The 25,245-nt window shown below is 38.8% G+C and overlaps 3 protein-coding genes across 3 annotated transcripts; 1 reads left to right on the forward strand and 2 right to left on the reverse strand.

The window, feature by feature from the left end:
* Positions 1-4,272: 4,272 nt before the first annotated feature.
* Positions 4,273-6,152, reverse strand: LOC131692037 (small ribosomal subunit protein mS35). Its single transcript, XM_058978865.1, has 3 exons — positions 5,945-6,152; positions 5,808-5,892; positions 4,273-5,109 (listed from the first exon to the last, which is right to left on the reverse strand). The coding sequence occupies exons 1-3, from the start codon at positions 6,063-6,065 to the stop codon at positions 4,326-4,328; spliced, it is 990 nt and encodes a 329-aa protein (XP_058834848.1). The 5' UTR covers positions 6,066-6,152; the 3' UTR covers positions 4,273-4,325.
* Positions 6,153-6,352: 200 nt separating this feature from the next.
* Positions 6,353-23,503, forward strand: LOC131690498 (kinesin-like protein KIF18A). Its single transcript, XM_058976326.1, has 5 exons — positions 6,353-6,752; positions 17,665-18,975; positions 21,930-22,905; positions 22,971-23,102; positions 23,174-23,503. Exons 1-5 carry the CDS (start codon positions 6,666-6,668, stop codon positions 23,341-23,343), a joined length of 2,676 nt encoding a protein of 891 aa, XP_058832309.1. The 5' UTR covers positions 6,353-6,665; the 3' UTR covers positions 23,344-23,503.
* LOC131690499 (ribosome-recycling factor, mitochondrial) lies at positions 18,992-19,920 on the reverse strand. Its single transcript, XM_058976327.1, has one exon. The coding sequence runs from the start codon at positions 19,813-19,815 to the stop codon at positions 19,048-19,050; it is 768 nt and encodes a 255-aa protein (XP_058832310.1). The 5' UTR covers positions 19,816-19,920; the 3' UTR covers positions 18,992-19,047.
* Positions 23,504-25,245: the final 1,742 nt, after the last annotated feature.

The raw sequence follows: 25,245 nt of genomic DNA on the forward strand, positions 1-25,245 counted from the left end.
ACCTGTGTATCCTTATCCACAGCGGAGGCCGAATTCGTAGCCTTGTCTGAGGCATCGCAAGAAGCGATTTGGCTTCAGCGACTTTTACGTGATTTGGGTGAGGACGTTCACACGGTTCAGCTGTATGAGGATAACCAATCTTGTTTAAAAATGATACAGTCGGAAAAATTTAGCAACCGGACGAAGCACATCGATACGAAGTACAATTTCGTCAAGGATTTGAATACAACTGGAGCTATCAAGTACGTGTACTGCCCATCAGAACAAATGGTAGCTGATCTGCTCACCAAGCCAGTGGCACGTATACGAGTTGAACAACTTCGACGATTGAGTGACCTGGAGAATTAGGAAGCCAGTGTTGAGGAGGAGTGTAGCGATACTAGCAACACGGTTTAAATAAACTTTAGAGTTAATCTTATCATTTGCGCATAACAGTGTATTTTGTCTTTCATGTATCTCTTTTTTCTACTTCCTGTATCACTCTGAACAAAAGCATAAGAATAAAAGCCGAGTCTTAACTGTACCGCGTGTGTAATACGTTTATTCTGATTTTTCGCCGAATTCCGTACGATTGTGTGTGTCTGATTGAAAAATCCCACATTATGTCGAAGCATTCATCCGAACTTGCTACCAAATAATCGACGATTCCTGAATTCATACCGCCGGCATTCTGGTAATATATTTGTAGGCTTGAATGCCGCGATTGACTGGAAGCCACGAGCTGATCAATGCTTGCATTAACAAAATCAGGTTCGTACTTGCCGTTGGTATCGATTTGGAAGACCCCTTCACCACTTCTGCACACAGGATCGGGACGACTGGTGAACGCTGGCTGCAATGGCTCGACTGTGGCAGGGGGATCAAGGGCTTCCATAGTGCTAGCTGCAGTGCGTCCCAGGGTGCGATGAGTCATACCAGCATAGCATAGAGTGCTTAGTCCTTCTGTGATCGTTGTAGAGCCGAATGTGCTATGAAGAGACGTGCTCGTTACGATCCTATGAAAGAAGATTGCCGGGTACTTAGTGCACTTTCTGCACCGGGTATCATATCGCATTTGTAAATACACATATTAAGTGTACCTTCTATACGATATGATGACCGCAAGGATAGATAAGCAACCTAAGCCACAAATTATACAAAAAGGTAAAAGAATTTACTTCAATTTCTATTGCTCATTGCCATAAAACTACCAGAATAGGCATGGTCAAATTTTTGCAAGCTAGAAAGTAACACTACTAGGGTGACCATACGTCCTGGTTTCCCAGGACATGTCCTGGTTTTTCACTGACTGTCCTGGTGTCCTGGGAAGTCAAGGAAAACGCTTGATTTGTCCTGGTTTTTGCCCTGTACGCCTAAAATATTTTTCTTTACTGAGTCTTCGTTTTATTTTCTCTGGTTCAGATCGCTGTTATGACCGATCGCAACCATAATTGCAACGTAAATTCACCCTCAAGCAACATACGACAAACAAAATTTTAAATACTCGAATCCCTCAATTGTACCATCCGATGTCTTTTTTAATCTCTCAACTTTCTTCTCTTACGTGGAAAATGAAAAGAAAAACATGAGGTGTTCGTACATAACATGTGAATGACCTGTACTACCGTGATAAGCATAACAGTCCCATATGTATAGAAAATCGATAGTAAATGGGACTCTTATGCGTATCACTGCAGTGTGAGCCGTTTTCAAGGAAATTTGGCAGCCGAACAAATCGAAATGGTTCCAGTTGTAGACCAATCTCTGGCCGATGAAACAATGATAACTAGAGTTTCTTCCCGGCTTAAATTGCCTTTCAATCCAGGATCCAAAGAATTCCTTTTGGCGCCTCTGATAATAAAAAATAGAACAAATAGAAGACGTTTTGATGGCTTTGCTTTTACTTGGGTTCTCTTTCCAGTGGCATTTTTTCGTCTTACTGGATTTTTTTCCAATCCATGAAAAGGGAAATGACGAAACATCAATAACTATAGTGAGATAATTTCATTGAGTGCTTTCTCCAGCTGGTGATTATGGAACCACTTCAGGGCCAATGTTAGCAGTACCTAATCCACGATTGACATGGCTTTACTGGACACTGAACAGCGACTATCCTGCCGAGTCTAGCATCCTAACATAACAGGGAGAATGGAAGGTCGCGCTCGAACTGATATTATTTACACCAACCAATCCGCTATTTTTCATATAACTATTGATAAACTGGAGGAATTTCTAATCAATGGTAGTTTTTGCAGCTGTTTCGATCATAGTTCTCAGATCGAGAGATAATGATTGTCATTGGAGATTGCCAGCTACTTAACTTAAAATCAAGAATGGTGTAGGGAAGCTACTTTGGACCGTTGATGTTCCTACTTTACTTCAATGACCCCTCGCCGGTGCTGCACAGATGATTTCAGAATAGTTCGTATCATCCGCTAAATTGATGATAGCCGATGTATCCAACAACATTATGTTACATTTGCTGATGGTAATGTAACAAGAACTGCGTGTGTGTAAATCCGAAAAAAGAGCTCGGTGATCGAATCCTCATGCAAGACTTTTTGGCTGAGCTATGCCTGTAAGACCCCAGAACTCTTTTACTGCCGAATAGAACGTTTTAGCTGCCGAATACGTGGGGGAGAAGGTACAATCGATTAAGAGGTGATGGAGGGTGGTAGTCCCTTTTGGACTGTCCTGGTTTTTCACTCGCTTGATATGGTCACCCTAAACACTACTTACTTAAAAGCATAATTTAATCGCATAGTGTTATTGCACGGGTTCTTTTGTCTAGCTAATTCAAGTCTTTTTTTTTTGATCGCGTAGGTTAAAATAATGCATTTAAATATACACTGCCAAGAGTTATAGTAGTTTAACCAATCTAATATTTACTTGATGAACTATCGCTGTATGTACATGAAATGCACTGTGAAATGTCGAAACAGAAGGTCAAGTTCCGCAACGGAATGTAGTAACTTTGCTTTTTTGTCCCAATGGAACGAATCATAGATTCAACCAGTTAGAAATCAGTTTTTATCCATGCATCAAGTGTTTAACTTTTCACTCATGAACAAGGAAAAAAGTGAAAATACAGGAGCCCACATAGTTTCCAGTATTTGATATGCATTCATTGCACAAGAACAAAACGTTACACGGTATTCACTGCGTGAGTGACGTGTGCACCAACCCTTGAACTTGACGGTTTATTATGCTCTTCAACATAATGCTCCCTTGGTTGCAGAAAAATCGGTTATAAACATAATGTTCTTCATATCCGTCGTCAGTATTCGAATGACCGCTTTGCCGCCAAAACACAAGATGCTCAATTTCATTAATGGTTCAGGAGTGACTCTGTTCATCGTAGGCCTTCTACCGAGTGTAATTGTGAACCTTTCTACTAACTATCTTCGAGAGCGAGGACAAGATGTGTCAGAAAGTCGTATTTTAACTGGAAATAACGATATGTATCAAATCGAATCACCACTGCACAATCGACATCTAGACGAGTTGAGTGATAATGACATAGCACTAGTTCAGGACAACAAACGTTACCAGCTGATTGGTGGATCAGACTATCATTCAAACACTGGTAAGTTTGTAACCAACCCGAGTTCTAGCCAATCGCGAGCCAATTCGGACAAACGCCTTTGGTTGAAGAAATCATTTGGTAAAACTTCAAAAAGTACACAAAATACTGATCTGAACCATTATTTCACTCCGAGGAAAACAGTGTCTGTGTTCGACGAGAAGGAACATTTTTTGGATGATCATGGTTATAAAGGTGAGCACAAAAATACAAACCAGGATGACCGGAAGGCATCCATGAGCACCGTTGACGATTACCGATCAGGCATTTATTACGATAACTACGGTGATTGGCACCAGACTGACGACCACGGAGGTAATAGTGGTGGTGTTTGGCCTGGAAGCTTATTTGGCAACGGCCACGGTAACAATCATGCTGTTACCAATGCACATTCGCATAATTATGGAGTAGGGGGGTTGCATTTGCTGAACCCGTTGATTTTGGTTGCGACGTTGTCCTTCATTATAAGTTTGATTAATGCTGTGCTTGGAGTTGTGGACAAACTTAGACTACCGGTCGTTAGAGCACGTGATGGCTCCGATTTTTTCACTACTGAACATGCTCGCAGCATTGATGATAACTTTTTGGAAGAGCTCTATGATTTTATTAACAATTTCAATAAAGGTAAAAACAACACGTATAATATAGCTTAGCAAGTCGAGTTATTCCAACATCAGGATGTGAATTATACTACCAATACATACAGTTACTTAGATTACTTTTTTATTTGCTAACTTCGAACAACAGCCTTCAAAATTCTAAACTATTTCGCTAGGTCCAAAAGGGATAACGTTTGCTCTTTATACTTTGATAAATTGTATTCATTTTCGCCGTCATTAAACAACTGTTCTACTGAGCTTGCATAGCTAAGTGGAGCATTTAACCGGACGTCTCCCTCAGCCTTCCCCCAGTTTAAAATGGATTCCGAGCTTACCTTTGATCGATTGCGTTGAAAATCGTAATACTCCATATCCGCCTCCGATTTGGTTTCCTCCCAGGATTCTACTACGTTGGATTCATGGAACAGAGCCGTTAGTAAATACATAGCATAATCGTAATTTTGCTTTTTCAGTGGACACCGGTCAGTCACCAGGGTCAGCACATCCGTATCAGCATTGTGTCTGTCACCAACCAAACGCAGGAACTTGTCCCGCGCATGTTTGTCTAGCTTCAAAGATTCCAACTTTAACTGAATAGTCACGATGCGCGATAGAGGGTTTCTTATTGTCGGTAGTGCATGACAGTAATCCGATGTTATAAAATCCAGAGGGAAATGTTTCTTCATTTTTTCCTCCGTTTCCAGTCCCTTCGGCCAAGGGGTGCAAAATTGCTTCAAAGCTTCACATTGCCTTTTGATTACCGGTGGCGTTAGATGTAAAAAGTTGGGAATCTTCATCAGCTCGGCATTTGCAAATTTTCCCGGCGGAGTCTGGTGCTTTTTTGATACGTAGCCCTGACGCAGCGGTAGCGGGACAACCGAAGGATTGAATGATTTGGGGCCAGGCCACACGGCACCCCAATCCTGGTCTGTGGCCATTTGCTGAGTTCTGTTGAAAAAAACAAAAAAAAAATGTGGTTTTGCTTGAAATAACGGGGTGTTTGGTTTATCAATAGGAATCTCTTGAGTAATGATAGAAGCTTGATTGTTATTTTGTTATTTATCTGTGTGCATTCGGGAGCTACGAAGACTAGTGACCTCCCTCCTCATACCCGTCTTCCAACCAGAAAGCGTTTGTACAAAACAATGTTTTTATTATCACTGTTTTGCCAATCTTTCGATATATTTAAAATATATTTATGTTCAATACATTGAACATATTATCATTGTTAAAATGACCCCTTGTTGTGATATTCTTCAAACCTTTGCCAAATGGTTTGCCGCTCTCATGGTATGCTAGGAAAAACAATTCCAAATTGGTAGACTCTTTACTATTGGACTGCAGCCACTTATAAATAAAACTTATTTTAACTCAAAAAGTATAACTTTAATTTTGTTCTTTAGTACCGTTGGTAAGCTTGGTAAGTTTTTTACCTGATAATGCCCTTATAACATTCGATTAATAAAATTAAGCGACATTTTAGAAATGTTAAATAATCAACAGATGTTTTAAAATTTCAGGAAGCATTTAAAAGTAGTGCAAAGTTAGTGTTTTCGTAGTTTTGTAAGTTCATAGACAATATGGTCCTCTCTTTTCCCACGAGATTAAAAATGAAGAGAACTTGTATACTTATAAAAAATACGAACCTTGGTGGGGGCACTTCGGGTCTTATAATTTTCCGTCGAGCTACCCGTTGGGATCTGACCTGTTTGAAATTAAGGACAGGAAACTCTGAAAAAAAACTTCATGTTATTTCCATGGAGTAGAACATAATCAGACTCACGTTCATCGTCGAGGTGTTTTCTGGAATCCAGTTCACGCTCTGTAGATCGATACCGGCTACCAATCACTCGAACGGAAAATTTAACAGTACATCTACCAGCGATTAGCGTTATTAAAGCCATATTAGCTTCAAATATTTAAACGTTTCAATGGAAATAGTTGAAAAATTAATCCAATGTTTTGATTTACATCATGCCGCGAGTACTGCAGTTAGTTCACTGACAGCAGAACCTTACAAATGTAGGTTCTGCTGTCAGTGAATGACAGAAATCAGCACCACTGGGCAGCGATCGTCGATAAGGAGGATCTTAACGAAAGTTTCAAACACAATGAGCCATCTTGGAAATGTGTTGTATTCTCTCCCTTTCTCTTTTACCCTCATTGAAAATGCAGCAGTCGGCAAACGACATCGAAATTAAAATCCCGCTGTCGCCGTATGCGCATCAGTCAGAGTAAAGCAGTGAAAGCAAAACAAGCTGTAAACGGTCGTTTGAGCACCCTCGTATGAAAAGTGTAACTGCCACGGATAAAATCACAGCGCGGTGTTTTGTATTTTTGAAAATTTTCAATGTTTTCTTTCCTGTCGGAACATGTCTTGCATCTTCTGATGTTAGAGTAAAACTTTAAATTCGGTAATAAAAACTAAATCATAGGAAGCGGTGCTGTGGCCTAAAAAAGTGAACGGATTTTATGTTGTGCATTGAATCAAAAAGATACTGATTATGGATCACAAAAACATTCGAGTGGCGGTTCGTGTTCGTCCTTTCAACCGCAGAGAATTGGAACAAAACCAGCGAAACATCATTAAGGTTAGTGTTTAATAACGGCCGCTAGAAACCTGCACGAATTTTGAACGCATTCTATAATCAGACAGGCTTGATCGAAATAGGGTGACCAGCGGTTGACCTTTTGTTTAGTAAACAAGGGCTGTGAACAAATTACGTTTCGAACCATCTTTTAAAAAGAATGTTCTAGTAACTAGAGCACTCTAGAGAGTGTGTGGCCATGAGGACGAATACGACTTATGACATGATAACGAGCATGAAATTTGACATTTCAATATTAAATTTGCCTAAGGGCGAATAAGATTTGTAAACAAACTTATTTTTGTGGTTTCTCTTATTTTTACCATTTTTTTTTGTTAACCATTTTTGTTAACGACCTATTGAGTCAATTTGTCAACAGTTGTTACGGCATTTAATTAGCAAGGGACTGGAAGGTGAAGTATATTTTTCAATATTTAGAGCCATAGTACTCAAGGGAGAGCAAGGAATTGAAGGGAGAAAGTTTAGAAAAGCGTGGAAGGATCATATATGCAAGCTTAGAGCTCACCGGCGACTTAACCTTTTGTCTGCTACCGTAGGAGTCAGGGTCTTTTTGCATTAGAAATGCGAATCACCTGAGTCTACGGCATGTCCGGACAAGCGTAAAGTAACTTGTTACTTCATGCTGTCGGAACCGACAGCGACCTCTTAATTTACTATAATTTCAAAGCAGAAAACAATTGAAATTCTACGAAGGGTAAACATTTACATTAACGCATATTTTTCATGAAATTCCACTCTGCAGCAGACTAGTGAGCGAAACAAATTTGTTTACAAAAAACACTTTCGCCCTTTTGACGAATTAATATTGATTTTATGCTTGTTTGGATACGTCATGTGTCTTCTTCCTCATGGCCACACTCTAACTAGAGTGCTCTACTATTAATCCCTTCATACCCATGTTGTTTATGAACAACAATGTCCTAAAACAGCTATAACTTGATTTAGATAAGATACTAGGTTTAAACCAACGGAATATCGTATTCAATAAAATTACAATTGCAGTTCCTAAAACAGGTTAGGCTAGTAAATTTGACTATTACCTTTCATGTGAGCACTAACAGTTACAAGTTACAGCTCTAGAACTGAAGTTATTGCAATTAGTCTGGTTGGCTGCCAGGGACAGTTTGCGTTGACGACGAAAAATGAAATTTTCATATACCTTCGTTATGTTGCAATATTGTTGAAAATTGGCAAAGCTTGTCAAGTTAGACTTCTTCAACTACGTTTTTCATACAATTAGACTATTGTAAATGTTCTAGGAAAATTGTACTGAGCATTGGAAGGTAGAACCACAGATAATAGACATTTGGATGAAACAAAATTTCTACAAAAAACTGTAAACGTTCAAAATTGATAAACGTTGGAAATCAATGTTTCACTATTGCCATCTACGCAACTGGTTGCTACACGTGTATGACAGCTGCACTCCATCTGTATTGGATCGATCACTGCGCCGCCCACAAAAGTCAAAGGTGTTTTTGACGTCTAATTTATTCGGAATTTCAGTAGCGGGTATTTACACACATTTCGAATCGAGCTCAAACGTCTGTTATCTGTGGTAAAACCTTGCGCAGCCTCTACCACTGCGAGGGAGGTACCTATTTATATGAAAAAAGATTTTTCGTGGTTATTGACCCCACCGTTTACAAGAAAAAATAATTTTGAAATTCTTTGAGCACTAGGAAAAAGTCGGGCATGAAAGGGTGAATCTCGATTTTGCTTCAGGCAAAACTGAGCCAAGATCTAAGCCTGCTATAAAAAATTACGAATTGCAGTGGAGACTCGTTTTTTATCAGCCCCTTGGTGAATTTAAGGACATTATACATCCGAGCCACAACATAGCTGCTACGCTGCACACACCCCTCTCCCCTGCCTAACCATGTATCTGACATGAGCAAATATAAAAATACGTTTTTCAACACACTAACCTTGCTGATGTGCCACGAAACTGCTACTTAAGGAAGCTAGAACATTTTCCTATACAATCAATCCGAGTTTTTGACGGAATGCCATCTGTAGCTTCTATTTTGTGCGAAAATATCACCCCTCTTCACTTGGGGTTTCTTTTCGAAATACTCTTATTTTTCTCCTTCTCGTTTTCATTGCACTTTTTCAAATGCACTTTATTCACACACCACTGCAAAAACACTCGCGAAACTTTAATCGTTTACTAACAAAACATCAAATTTTCTGCCAATGTGCAGATGACCAAAGGAAAATGTTCGGAAATTCTCATTTGTGCGTTTGAATTTTCACTTCAGATTTCAGTTTTTCTCAATGTAAACAAGAGAGTTGGTGCCTAGCAACGTGGCTTCCACATATCTTCACCTTAACGCTGATAAAACGGGGAAATTGAGAAAATCAGGACATATATTTTTCTTTCTTTTTAATAAACAGAAGCTCTTATATTATTCTTTAGATAAAAAAATATGTTTGCATATTTCGGTTCTCTAAGATAAGAAAAGTATGATCAAGGAAGGTTTACTCGAATTCAACTTGGTCTTGGCATAGCGTAGTTGGTAAATCGATTCCTTGCTACGTAGCTTACCTGGGTTCGGTTACCAACACGCACATAGGGATAGAAATTTTCCCAAAGATTTTCCTAACCTGAAAAAGTGGCGAATTATCCTAATGTTAAAAACTTTATAATTAAAAATTAAAATAAGAAAACGAATTAGAAAATAGAAACCTTATGTAATAAAAAGGCTAATTTAATGTCTGAAATAACGTAGCAAAATAATTATATAAATATTTTTCTTCAAAGATAAAGCAAACATGAAAAAACAAGTTTGCTGCATTTTAATTTTTCACATTGTTCTACACTGATGAAGGGGAGTACACTAAGATCAATCCTGGCCCTTGTACTGCTTTAGTACTCATATCTTTCCTGGTCAGTTTGATTATATTATTGATATTAAGTGTTGACTTAACTCCTCAACATAAAATCCAACAGGAGTATGTTCACAAGGACACTCATAGTGAAAGTAAGAAACTGACCTGAGCAAAACAGCAGAATATTCGAAAAACTACATACAACAAATCTAATCTTGGTAACTGGCAGCGCAGGCTTATCGGTTTTATTCCACTTATACCCAGTTAAACTCATTCCGGAACCGGTTCGGATTTCTGAATGGAGTCATTATGGATTCCAAATCAAATGCAACAACCGATTCCGACTCAGAATCGGTTGTTGCATTTGAATTGGAATCCATAATGACTCCATTCAGGATTCCGACTCAAATTCCGAATGGTTTGACCGGGTACTCATGCTTTTAAATGTAGGAGTGTTTTCTCGCATCTACCTACTAGCTTGAGGTTCAGCTCATTTACCCGTGCCTGGTCTGTGAGTATTCTTAGATTCATAATTCAGCGATGACGTTTTCTAATATTCTTCACTATCTAATCGACCGTCCAACGAACGAACAATTAGTACCAATCAACAGAAAGCACGACGATTGGCATAAGTTCGTTTGGCATAATATTCGTTTGACGTAATGGTCATATGGTATAATGTTCATTTGACATAATAATCATTTGGCATAATGGTTGTTTGGCATAACTATGAATACGCGTGTATATTATTATTAAGCATCGAATGTGTGTGCTATAATTATAGGGTTCCATAACATTCACCCGAATGACCTTCGCTCGAAAACAGTTTACTCGAATGTCATGAAACAGAATGGACAAACCCGATTGCCATAAACCCGAGTAGACCACGCCCGAATGTCAATAACCCGAATACCGCATTCACTCAAACATAATACAAAATCAAATGCAAAGGAAGGTAACCCTATACCAATAAGATAATTTAATATTGTTACAATTCCAACAAAAAGATACCACAATGTCCGTCACAGTGTCTGCTGTGGTTTCCCATTTGCTGTCGACTGAGAGCAAAAGACCACATTCCGTCATCTTTGGAACAACATTTGTTAGGCCATCAACGTCAACAGTCGTTTGTCAGAAACATAAGGGTTGATTCCTTCTTTCAAACATGAGCAGCTCTTTGAATATGCATGCCAAATAGTTCGCAGGCAATCTGTTGATTTGCTCGTTTGCCCGGTTTACTTAAACATAAAGATTCACATAACACATAACCGAGATCAAAGATCCGATGTGCGCAAAGCCGCTGAGGATCCGGTGGGTGATGTGGCTGTCGACTTGCCGTCGGAAGCGGCCGCCGCTCGCAAGCAAACCTGTGTTCCGCTCATTTGCCCGGATTACGCAAACATAGAGGCGACGTCGAACAGCACCAAACTTAAAGCAATGTGGCGTAGCCACATTAGACGTCAACGCATAATATCACAGAATTTAGTATACATTTCAAATTATGCCAAAGATCGCTATGCCTCATTAATTTATGCCAAACAATCCCCAATAAACATCCTACCTGGCAATCAACCATCCTTAGACAATTAAAAAGTGCCAAACGAGCTGCATTTAAATTTTTTTCGAAATATGAAACGCTTGCATTACGAAATCACTACTTTCATCTCAACCACGAATACAAACGGTTGTACGACTTTCCCCCGAAAACCATTCCCCAGAAACTAAAACACCGAAGTTTTTTCCCCAGAAAGAACCATTCTCCAGAAAACCCTTCCGTCGAAAGTACCAATCACCAGAAAACCTTTTCCCAGAAAGTATTTTTGCCCAGAAAACCGTTACCCAGAATGAACAAATACCCAGAAGTTCATACCTCAGAAAAAACCATTTCCCGGAAATTGAGGTATTTTAACTGAAGATAACTTATTTATTAATATTAATATTCAGGTTTGGTTTTGTAATATAAGATCTATTGATAAAATGGTATCTTTTAATGTTGTACCATCTTCCTGGTCGGCAATTAGAACTTCTTTTAATTTTTTGTCACTTCTACCTGTTTTTTTACAGAGACGTCGGTTTATCATATCTCCTTGCAGATATCGCATATATTCCGCCTACGTGGACTGCTCGTCCTCTTTGAATGCTTTCACAACCGCATAAAGTTTAAGGTCACTGGTACCTTTTAAGAGTGCATTTAATTGGTTGTGATACCCTTCTATTGCGTTTGAGGTTCTGGGTATGTCATTGAGGGTGTTGTATCGCATGGTCCATAATTCAAAGGAAAATTTGGCCTGTGCGCAGTGTTTTCCAACCCTTCGCTTCCCCAAAACGTATTTTTTATGTAATCGAAGTACGGGGACATTTATTCCGGAGCTGAAGCACGGACAATACCCAAGCCTTCAGGCACATCTTGAGGTTTCAAAAAGTCCAAGGCCTGGGTTTGTCTGAAAGAGATCTGCATTTGCATGCTTTTCAAATAAATTCCAGATAATCCCAATTTTTGGATCCGTTTCCACCTATGTTTCGTTAGGTGGAAAAAGCAACCATATCACAAAGAATTGGGAACAATCCTTGCTATAGCGTTTATCTCAGCGGTTTCAAAACCTGTCAATACAATCGACGGATTAATTATAATATTGTTGTTGGCTGCTATGGTTTTTATCAGTTCTAGAGCTTTTCTACAGTTAAATTCTGATTTATCTGGAAGGAGCATGTGTACTAAGGGCAGGAACGTTCGTTCAATGCTCTATGTTCCGATTGACCCGTGGATGGCAATTTATGTAGCAGATGAATCAATAAGGGCTGTGATCAACACGTATGCTCGGTTTATTCGAACATAGGAGTTGACTCCTTCTTTTAAACATGAGCAATTCTTTGAATATGTATGCCAAATAGCCCTCGGAATGAAACTTGTTATCCACTCGTCTGACCGGTTTTCTCAAACATAGGGGTTGATTCATTCTTTCCTGCACACTAAGGAATAGCTGGAGCAAAAAGTTGGCTAAGATAGGAAAATCATATTTGAACTATCATATTAAAGATTTTTTATAATATTCTTTGATGTTTGTTGCATCATGTACCATCGAAATTTCAAGGGGGTCCTCTACTCTCGAGGCCTAAAATTGAGGTGTTTTTTGGGAATAATTTGCGAAAGATCTACTGAATGGATCTTGTTTTTTTAATTTTGAAGATACATGTTTCGGCTTTTTAATTTAACATTAAACGACGAAAACAAATATCTCTGCGACCTTGAAACGTCATTTGTGACATTGATGTTTAAATTACATGGGAGTAAAGTTTCGGCTAATGGGGTTTTCGTCTTCAAAAGTGAAATTAGAAAGCCATTACCAAAAAAATGTTTCATTTCTTCTAAAAACTGTTCGTATGCAACAGTTTTTATTAAATTGAAACTATGCAATCGATGAAGTAGTATTAAGCTAGAAAACGTTATTAATCTATGCTAAGTACTCTGTTGTTGGAAATATCGAGTTACAAGGGGTTACATTACTAGAATTTTCAAAAAATCGAAAAAAAATTCGATGGCTGAAAATGTGCTTAAATAGTTTTGAAAATGATGTGTCGCCGAAGCGCCTCTTATGTATGGGGTGAGCGTACTGAAAACTTTAAACACTATTTTTTTTCGAAACCACTTTTTAGATGGTCGGAAATGTAAGTCAAACAACTCTTTTTGGATCGTTTTGAAATTTGCACAGTGTATTCAGAATTGCTATCTGCAGCGACGTACGTATAGGATTTTATATTTTTATCAGATAGTTTTCTTTTAAATTTGCGTCGATTTTAATGACTTTTACAGCACTTTTTCATTAACAAGTGCATCATTTCACAAAATCCTACGTCGCTTGCCATTGTACCAAGAAATCGAAAAAAAAAATTTTTAGCTCTAGGCAGCCAAAGCTTTGTGCTCAATCATTAACCGTCAATGGCACGCAAAGCGATAGAGATTTGAGATGTCCTATTAGGTATTTAACCTAATGGAGTTCTTTTTATGTTTCTAGATCTTCAGGTAATATTACATGTGTTTGCAACTCAAATGTATTATAGAGTTTTGGGATATTTCCGCGGCGTGATGCCGCAAATATCGAAAATCGACGATTGGTGAATATTTAACAAACAATAGGGTGGGTGCTCCAATAGCCGCGGTGTACTACTAGTTGCAGTAGTAAGCTTAACGCTTGATTAAAATGCCAACCGCCGTTAATTTTTTTTTTGATTTGTAGTTCGCACTAAACTCGCAAGGTAACACAAGTTTTATTAAAGAAATTTGCTAAAAAACAACTGAAATAGTGAGTTTTCCTTGATTTTTGAGCTCCTTTGCAGCTATAGTGGGCCAAATGTACCTAGAGTTGCATGCTCCAAAAGTAATCAATGGGTTTTGCATCTATAGGAACCGGAATTAGCAATTGCGTCACTATTGCCTCATGCGGAGCAAGCGGTTTTAAATGCAAAAATCAATTCAAAACCAATTATAATACTTTTTCTATGAAATAGGAATCGAAAGCTTTCATTTTACATATAATCATTACCCGTAGATCTTTCCATCTTTTTAATGCGATTAAATTTAAGCACAATGCGTAAATATTAAAAAAAAATACTGTGAATAGCAAACTTATAACAAGTATTTAAGTACACATGATCTAAATGTAACGAAATTTTCGGTAAAATAATTTTCTGGGTTTTGGTACTTTCTGCGGAACAGTTTTCTGGGTTATGGTTCTTTCTGGGTGAAAGTTTTCTGGGCTTTGGTACTTTCTGGGAATCAGTTTTCTGGGAATTAGTGCTTTCTGGAATATGTGTTTCTGGGGAAAAAGCTTCGGTATTTTTTCTTCTGGGGAATGGTTTTCGGGGGAATGTTATACAATCATACAAACAGAGTAGCAGGCGCGCTTTTTCAGACACCAACAAAGCGTCGAGCGTCAACTGAAATCTTCCAAGTCGTTGTGGAAGTATGTGAACGAGCAGCGAAAGGAATCTGTTTTACCATCTTGTATGTCATTCAATGGTGTTTTGAGCATTGACACTAAAAAATTTGCAAACTTCGACAAAATTTCAAGCGTTTTTTCGATGCTTCCCTAGGACAAACCATCTTGGGCTTTTTGGACCTCTTCGGAGAGTTTTCCTGCTGGAAAGCAGCCCATATGTTTCCAGTTCACAAAACGAGAACAAATCGAACATTAAAAATTATCGGGGAATCTCGTGTTTGAGTACCGTATCAAAACTATTTCGACATAGATTTTTCATTAGGGCTTAAATCGCAAATGTAAACAAACTCCGTTTTCGCTATTACGACATTATGCAACAAAAATACTACAAGATTGAGGTGAAAATTAGTTAAAATGGTTTTTAGTTCGATGTATAATTAAAGAAAACAAAACGGCGAAACATGCATTTTCTTCGAGATTTCGACTTAGGCCCTTCTTCTCATATGGAATATAAAGGCCAAACTTACATTCTTAGACAGAAGCGGGCGTACGGTTATTATTCACAAATAAAAGAATAAACGGCGGTTCTGTTATATAAATGATAAGCAATATCTACTATGATCATGTCTACTCGATAGTTGTTGCACATAAACATTCGAATATTTCGATATTTTCATGAAATTTGAAGAAAAGATTCACGCGCCCTTTCTTTTACATTGGGTTTCTATGCGCCCATTTGCTGGGCCCTATTAAAAAGTATACTGTCAAGCTCGCCCATTTACCCAGCCCTACCCAGCAAGACAGAGTCAGTTTAGCCCATTTACCGCGCCCTTCTGAAAATTATGTACACGGTTTAGCCCTTCCGCTAATGGTGGTTGCTGAAGGGCGAAATCACGACTGGGATGCAAATTGGGCGTAAGCATTTTTTTAGTTTCTACCCACTAAAAGCACATAGGAATTGAATTCTTTGTTATATTGTCATAAGGTTTAACGAAAAATGCTTCCGAAAAAACACGGTCACAAAGTAATTTATACCTACAATAAAAACTACATTTAGAAAACCTTCGCCGAATATTGAAACTGATTTTTCTCCATTTGAGTACATTGCGACTTAGGCCCTAATGAAAGATCTGTGTCGATTTGTTCGGTATCAAGCCAACAAAAACTAGTACCACTTATTACCACCGACTCTATAAAAGGAGAACCCCTAGCAAGCTTAAGTTTAGTTTGGTTTCCACCTCTAACCTGTAAGCATCTTCAGAAAATAAACAGTTAGCAGTATAAGTGTTCTAGTCTTCATTACACCACCAACCAGCCAGGTGTGAGCATTGTCGAAAGGGTCCTTTTCAGGACCATAAGAATTAAATTAAATTTTCCTACGGCGATTGCTCATTATCATCCAGGACGAAGCATCCACTGGACAATTTCTACCAACCGGAACGTTTCCCAAGTTGGAACACTATTCAAACTGGATATTTTTGATCCTATTTTCTTTCACTGCAATCACTACAATGCCGATGGCGGTTTTATGCCTAAACGATCGACAACGGCCAACCTGCTCTCGTTCACAATATATGGTCGGTGTTAAGTCAGACCGGACTAAGTCGCAAAACATCAAAAAATGAAATAATGATAACACTGGGTAAAGAATTTCTTCAGCTACATTTGACTTTTGTAAGATTTGAAATATGTCACCATAAACAAGAATTATGGCAAAAAAATATTTTCCAATTATAACCTAAAGGATGCTGCGATTCAAACTTTAAACCTCTTTTTCTCGATATCAATATTTTGTCATTTAGTCCGGTCTGACTTAACACCGACCATATGTACTTAATGGATTCGCTGACGGATTGCAAACCGTACTATTTACATGGATCCATCTGATGCCAAAATAAACCATAATATCGCAATAGCGAAACTGGACAACCTCTGTATTCTGGTTTCGTTCCTAACTCAGTGGATGGAAACTCCAAATTAGGACTGAAATCTGCCTGCACTATTCCTTGCTATATCCAGCATCCCGCAAGGAAGCCATCTCGGCCCAGTAATATTCCTCCTCTACGTTAATGACGCCAATATCAAATTACAAACACCCCGTCCTTCATTCGCCAACAACATGAACTTTTTTTTCAAATACAACCGAAGCCGAGTTTCTGCAGAGTCAACTGGAGAACTTTAGTACGTGATCCGATTTAAAAAGAATAGTTTTTAAACCCGAGTAAATTCTCAATCGTCACGTTCATGCGGAAACGCCATCCGATTCAGTTTAGCTAACATTTGTTCGACTTGAGCATTCCAAAACACTCTCACGTCAAGGATCTCGGAGTCAAGGATTTGGCTCGAGCGTCTAAACCGAGTTGTTCTTCATACATCGTTGATAAGCATCAACATCAAACTTGGAATCATCTTCCGAATCGCGAAAAACTTTGAGGACCTATACTGTCTAAAATCGCTCTATTGTCCGTTAGTTCGTGCAACACTAGAATATTGTTCTGTTGTTCGAAATCCCTACTACCAAAATGACGTTATCCAACGTCGGTTCATACGCTTTGCACTCCGACGTCTTCCTTGGCGAAACAGATTTCGGAAACAGACGTCGTTGTTTCAGCTGCAGAGCTACGAAACCCGTTGTCAGTTAATACCAGCCCCCTGTCAAGAACGACGTCTCTGTACAGCCAGCATCACTGCCATGAAAGGCAAAACATTGATTTTGAACCGAATGATTAGAAGCTGTATTTAGTTACAAAATGTCGATTTTCTGAATGATATGATATTAAATCATCCCACAAGATGCAAAACGTCGTGTGGAATGCTTGAATATCGAGCATAGTGCCGAACATAATTCTTTGTTTGGGGCTTTATAGCTATAACGCCCCATATATGTCGGTCGCTGTCAAACTCCATATGATGGTATAGGGTTGCCAGGAGGCTGGTTAATACAATTCGTTACTCTAGGCATCCGAAAAGGGACTGGTCTCGAGCCCTGTTCATCTGTAAAAAAAGACTACATTCAAGTTTCAATAAGCATCGCCAACTACATTTATATAGTGCTGCAATATCAAAAAATAAAAATTGAAGTTTCTGGAATGAAATAAATAAAATATATTTTTGACACATTGCAGGTTCTGGATCGCACCACGCTGATGTTCGATCCGGACGAGGACGAAGACGAATTCTTTTTCCATGGAATGAAGCAAACGCACCGGGACATTACTAAACGAATCAAAAAGAAACTCGCCATGGAATACGACGATGTATTTGATGCGGAATCTACGAACACGGACATCTTCGAGAACTGCACTAAACCGCTAGTACAGTCCGTGATGGATGGATATAACTGTTCTGTTTTTGTTTACGGCGCGACTGGAGCCGGCAAGACCTTTACCATGCTTGGGAGCGAAGACTGTCCAGGTATAACGTTCCTTACCATGAAGGATCTGTTCCATCAGATTGATGAGCTGAGCAGTGTGCGTAAATTTGACATTGGAATTTCATATCTGGAAGTGTACAACGAGTTGGTTATGAATTTACTGACGAAATCGGGACCGCTGAAACTAAGAGAAGATAGCAGTGGTGTGGTGGTCAGTGGATTGGTGTTGAAACAGATTCACAATGCGGAAGAACTACTGAACTTATTAGCTCTGGGCAATCAAAACCGAACGCAGCATCCGACCGATGCGAATGCCGAAAGTAGTCGCAGTCACGCAATTTTTCAGGTACACATTCGAATGGTTGATAAAGCCACTGGACAGAAGAAAACGGTCAAACTGTCTATGATTGATCTGGCTGGAAGTGAACGAGCCGCCAGTACTAGAGGAATCGGAATAAGATTCAAAGAAGGTGCCAATATTAATAAAAGTCTCCTTGCTTTAGGAAACTGCATCAACAAACTAGCGGACGGTTTGAAACACATTCCCTACCGAGACTCAAATTTGACCCGTATCCTTAAAGACAGCCTCGGGGGAAATTGCCAAACATTGATGATTGCCAATGTTTCACCTTCCTCACTTACCTATGATGATACGTACAACACGCTGAAATACGCTTCAAGAGCTAAGAAGATCCGAACTACCCTGAAACAGAACATTGTACAGTCCAACGTGCCGAAAGAGTATCTCGTTAAAAAAGTCAACGAACAAGCAACTGAGATTGATCGTTTGAAAGCCAAACTCAAGGAGCTTGAGGAATATAAGGCAGCAGCTGCCGTGAAATTACTTGCTCCGCCTCCTGCCGATCCTGTCATGCCAAATGAAACGTTGCTCAACACTTGGCGATCGCGAATAGACAATTGTTTTTCGACTGTTAAAAAAGCACAAGAACACTATTTCAATTTGCAAAGCAAGGAGAAGATATTGAATTTGCGATCCAAGTTAAAAGAGCAAGCGGAATCAATAAAAAAGATTATCACGCTGGACGGAAGGCATTTGAATGGGGTAAGTCAACTAATGCTTATTGTTGGATATTAGAATTTTATTTAACATTCACTAATTCAACTTGGTCGTATTTCATAGCTTATCTCCTAATAATTCAGCTTGCTTTATTTCCATCATTTTTTCCGCTTCCTTTATATACTCGTTGGCAACTGCAGTGACTTGAGCTTGCACTTGGAAGTTCAGATCTTCCGATATATCGGTTTGCTTTTTTAACTTCTTGATCGTTTGATTCTGTGCATCCTTGATCGTATCGCGACACTTTATGAACAAAGATTTGGCATTCTTCGCCAAACCCTCACGGTGCTCACGGGTAACTTTTGGTACCGGTATATATAACGTCGTTCCATCCTGTTGTGGGTTTAAATTCATACCGCTTTTTTGAATGGCTTGCAACACCGCCGGTATTGTTTGCGGGAAAGATATCAAATTTATCACGACGGTTTTCGGATTTTTTCTCACAACTTGACCGAGTTCCTGCAGTTGATAGTCCTTCCCTTCGTATTCAACCTTCAACGTTTCAATAGCTCCTGTCGCAGAGCGAAGTGAAAGATTTTTTATGTAATCTTCCTTCATAGTGTTGATACCTTTTTCCATCTGTGTCCGCAGAGCGCGTAGATTGATTACTTCGGACAGTTGATCTTCATTGATGTGAACCTTTACCGGTGCACCTTTCTTTTCTTTTTTCCTGTCCTTACTTTTGGCATAGTTACGAATTTGTTGTTGAAGCACAGGCAGTGAGAGGATTCTTGCACTTTCTGAGCTACTAGGAACATGTTCTAGCGTAACTGTGAACAGTGATCGGGTGTTTTTAGCGAGTACACTGATAGTGTTTCGTATCATTTTAAAAGTTCTACACTTGAAACACAAATTGATTATTAATATTATGCCATCTGAAAATTGAGACGTCTAAACAACAAATCGGTCTGACATAATAATAGAACATAACCCCACTTTCTGAATTTTAGATTGGTTCGTTCCTGATTCAAAATATTTGAAAGGTTTCGTCAAATTGAACGAACTTTTTAAATAATAATTTGCAATTGCACGCTGGTTCAAAATACTTCAAAAGTGGGTGACCGATCACTCAATGTGATCAATAAACATAACTGAGGTGTAATAAAAATTGAAGCAGTTGTCCCATTGATCTAAAATGAATGTATACAAAGCGGTGTGCATTAAAGCGAAAGTCTAGATCAGATAGGTTAATAAAATAAAAAAAAATATGTTTATTCATGCCCTTAATGACGCATGAAAGTATCGCACGGAAAAAAAAATCTTTTTCATACCGTAATGCCGGATTGGCCAGGCTGCATTACTGTGCAACACGAGGCCAAACTTTGTCACCATTCACTGCTGATACAGTACTCCTATCTCTTACCTTCCTGCAGTGCCACCGGGATACAGAACACCTTATTTCCTTTTTTCATGAACCTGTGGTTGGGTTCTTTCTCCAACCTCGGCCACTTTATTCATTTAAAAAGATTGACGGGTTTGAGCCTGGCTTAGTTTCGTCTCAAGCGGAAGTGGCATTAGTGAAGATCGGCTGGGATTTACGGTCGTATGCTGACAGGGAAGATGATCAAACAACATGCACGTGAAACTTCTGGTGTATCCTTAATACAAACAGGGCCGGCGGAAAGCGTGGGTAGTATGGGTAGTACTACCCACTCGAAAATAACCGAGTGGGTAATTACCCACTCGAAATTTCGAACCATTTCCAAAAATTTAGATGTGTGACGCATGTATCTCGCACTACATACATTTGAAACCATCGATGTACCACAATTCCATTTGCATAAACGAACGTGATTTAATGTGAATGTAATGTAAGCGTGTGCATTGCGAAAAGGGAGAAAATCCTTACTAATGGACCCCTCACCCTATGCTTTCTACCCACTCGGGCGTAAAGTGTTTCGCCGCCCCTGAATACAAAGCTAATATTTCTGTATAGTTAATGGTTATTTTGGGCCACTCAAAATTATTTCAGTTTTATATTGCTGGTTCGGTTTACTTACAAACATCGAATAATCTTTTCGAGGCTATTTTGTGCTTTTCTCTTTAGTGCTTTTGTAAAAATATAAAAAAAATATTGAGACATTTGTAGGTTCGATGTGTCAATTTATGTATTTAAAACTGCTTATAGGAACACATGTACCGATAGTACTGCAATTACTAATTTTGGCTCCCATTGTTGCAAATCCCTTTGCTTTCTTATGACATGCAACTATAAAAACATTAGCGCAAGTATAGTTGACGTATATTTGAGCAAATTTCTAGGATAAAACTTTTCCTTAATTTTAGTACCTAGCGACTTTAGTGCTGAGATCATATTGTCTATCAGAACATACCTCCTAATCTTTTCACATTTGTACTAACACAATACCTTTCCTGTAATGTCTCGGTCCCTATCACCAGTGAGTGTCGAACTAATATTCCTTTCCTTCCCCAGTAGAACAGTGTTGGTCGTTGTTGGCGTCGTTATTGATCATTTTATGAAAACGTTGAGTCAGTGAAACATGCACAGTGAGAATGATTTGCTCCTCCCAAGAATCATTTTTTGGTTCATTGAGCATTTTCACTCAATTCAGTCAATCATGAAATGCAACACCAAGCAGTCTATCTAGGCTAAGCCAAACAGATACCTTTTAATATATCTGTATAGAGTCCTATTTTATTTATGTTTTATAATTGTTCATTTTTTTCTAAATCATAAAAACATTTTTCTAAACAACATTTTCAAATTTAAAATTTCCTATTGGTATTATCAAGACATCAACACATATAACAAAATCCAATAAATTCACTGGTTGAATTGAATCATTCTTGCATGGAGCTTTTCATTTTCGCCTCGATGTTCACAAACAAAACACGAAGTTTAAACTTTAGAAACTTATTTTTCATTCAATTTTCTGTGGATAAATTAATAACTTTAAAAAAATCATTAATCATTTTAGGATATCGCTCGATTGGAGGCTTCAATCGATCGCTATGGCAAGCAGGTGGCTCGGCAAAAAGATGAGTTAAATCGATGGGCTAAGCGATACAAGGAAGCCCTCAAAAACTTGGAAACGTTGCGCATTGATGTGCGAACGTCAGATATTGCCAACATTCTGCAATATCATGTTAAGGCAAAAGAACACGAGCTCGATGCGGCAAAGTCTTACCTAAAAAAGAGCCACGTTATGAAAATCAATCTTATTTATATTGACGAGAACAGGCAGTGGGAGAAGATTACACGACTGAGTGGAGATATAATTCAACAGAATTATTTACTGTTAAGAAGCATGGACCGGTTGGACCATGTTTCACTAGAAAAAATGGAAAGACTTGCGCGGTTGGACCATTGTCAGCGAGGCGTAAAATTCAGTGATGATGATGATCAAGGTGAATTGTTGAAGGAAGCTAACATCACGGATACAAGCATTGATGATATAACAAACCTTTCCGACTACGCTGACGGAGTCGATCTCTCTGAAGACGCCGATCTGGGAGTTAAGCGATTGAAGACAGACGAGGAAGTAGATGATGAAGTAGTACCCAAAAACTTTAAAAATGAGATGAACTCAGTGGAATTCAAAAAACCTAGATCTATTCGACCCCTGAATTTCAAAACGCAAAGTTTGAGTGTGAAAACTACTGTAACGCGAAAAACTCCTACTAAGGCGCAGAAAACTACCACGATAACTCAATTCAAGGTCCCAAAGCTAGTCCTAAGTGGCACACACAAGCCATCCAGTGCAAAGAAACGACCTAAATTATCTAACTCTTCTACCTCGTCGAACGATGCTAGTGATTGCTCTGACGGTCCCGACGAAAATTGTGGAAATGGGAACAGTACCTTCTGCATTGATTCTTCGAAGAATTCTGCCAGTTCATTGTTTTCAAATGTATTGGTTGAAAGCAACGTCGACCCTAAAGTGCTTAACAAAGGTAACCATTAAATATTCCCTCATGTTGCATTACATATTAATTATGACTATTCGTATTTACAACAGTACTCCGCCGGGCGTCTACGAAAGGCAACGTGATTTCTAAGGTTACTTTAACTCTCAACAAGGAAAATAGAAAAATTAGTCCAAAACGGGTAGGCAAAAGCCCGAGACCCTTAGTGAGAACAAACAGTCGATGTAAGTAACATTCATATGTCGCGATACAGTTTAACTTGACAATTTGTTTTACGATAATACTATTCGAACAGCCCACACCACAGCAGCCAGTGTGATCAATCGCTACAGGATGATGAAAAGCGGAGCCACTGCAAGCACATCTTCTGCGGGAAAGTTGCTGAACAACTACGCACCTTCGAGTGCAACGAAACAAACCTACGATAGTGATGGCGAACGGAAAGCTCGAAGCGGAAAAAAATAAACTGAAAAATCCTTTCGTTTTATCATTTTGTATATTTTTTTGCAAATGTAACTGTATTTATGAGGTTATTTTTGTATTGTCAGATGTCATTGCGTAGGGGTGGAAATGTTGATCGTATTCATCTTTTTAAACGCCATTATAATAAAGATTATTGATTTTATTTAACTGTAATTTTCTTATGATAGAATTTTTTTTATATATGCTGTACATATTACCACTGCATATAATAGTACCGAGATGTAATCTAAATATACCGCAGAAAACAATTTATTTAAATAAATTTAAATGTACATATGTTAATTTCCCATATATTATTTATAAATGACGTTTGCGTTTTCGTCTACATCCGAAAAAATGCATATAATTTCAATAATCATCCGTCATTGGTGAATAATTTGGATGCTCCTTCTTTCTTCAACATCCATGCATCATGACCGTCCCATCTCAATTCAAAAATATTCTTTGTATCACAAGGGGATTTTTGAACACTTCACCAGGTGCCCTATTCTCACAGTCATGTCACTTGGTGACTAGAAGGAAATTTTCTTCTAGTCACTAGGTGACGTGACTTTGAGAATAGGGCCCCTATCTCGACGCTTCATGACATTGTTTTTCTATCGCGCTCGAATTTTGCATAGGGACTTTTTTCGAGGTACCAATACTTTTGAGGTGTGTCCGATTTGGAATTTCGGGAGGACTATAAATATTAGCATTCTAGTATATTAAGTCTGATCTTCTTTTGGATCAAAGGTATTCCGCGATGTATTCTAATATTCCGCAAGACGCAGAAATATTCAGCTGTGCCAGATATCTCGAAAGTTCGCTTAGATAAGCTCAGGATTGTGATATTTTGTCTAAAGCAAACAAATGACGTTACTGGCGACAAGACTTTCATGAAGAACTAACGCGTTTACATGCCCACTCACAAAGTTGAGATCGATAGTGTAGTTATCGATTCGAACTTGGCATGCGTGGATCTACTGAAGGACGGGAGTGTCTGTTTCAATGACCCCTTGCTCCAGTGAGCGAAGATTTTTAGTGACAATCGCACCGTACTTTCAAACTAGTGTCGGGTGACCATCGAGACTGCTTTGCGTATTCTTCGACAAGGATCGTCTGCATGATCGATTGTTTGTGCCGCGCGTTATGCCTGCATTGTATTGCACTAATTACAACCAAATGAGTTTTCGTAACAATTATACCAGAAACAAAAAGCACTACCACAAATCCGAAGCAAACAGCACCTGGTCAACTCTGAAGAAACAAAGAGTTTCCAACGCTTCCAGGAACACTAAAAAACATGTGACATTTGGTAATTGTTCCGAATCGCGGCTTTTTCGACAAGAGGGTTAATTTCTTTTGGAAATGGTTCTAAATGACTGACAACATTTTATTTTTGTAAATAAATACTATCCTATTGTTACTAAATAAAACATTGTTAATGCCTAATGTGGCTACACCACATCGCTTCTTGCCATGCTGTCCGACTTCGCGGCCGCTCAGTCGGACTTAAACTATGGATAGCCCCTATGTTTGTGTATACCGGGCAAACGAGCGGATTACAGGTTTGATTGCACCCTTCGATAGCAAGATCAAAACCACCTCGTCTGTCGGTTTCTCAGCGGCTTTGCGCCGCTTCGAATCCTTGGACTCGACTATGCGGTAAAGCCGCATCACACTCCCTTCACCCTTAACGTCACTTTCTCATGAGCAATGCCATTGTTAGAAAGGTAAGTGGGAACAACTTATTTTTCCAGTTTAAACTACTTTAAAGCTTCCCCCCTCCCCCCCCCGATTTTTTTTTCATTGCTTGTTATAAAATAGACCATTAAGAACCATTTCCAAAAGAAATTAACCCTCTTTTCGAAAAAGCCGCGATTCGGAACAATTACCCCTTCTGGC

Source organism: Topomyia yanbarensis, chromosome 3 (assembly GCF_030247195.1).
Source record: "Topomyia yanbarensis strain Yona2022 chromosome 3, ASM3024719v1, whole genome shotgun sequence".
Taxonomy (NCBI): Eukaryota; Metazoa; Arthropoda; class Insecta; order Diptera; family Culicidae; genus Topomyia; species Topomyia yanbarensis.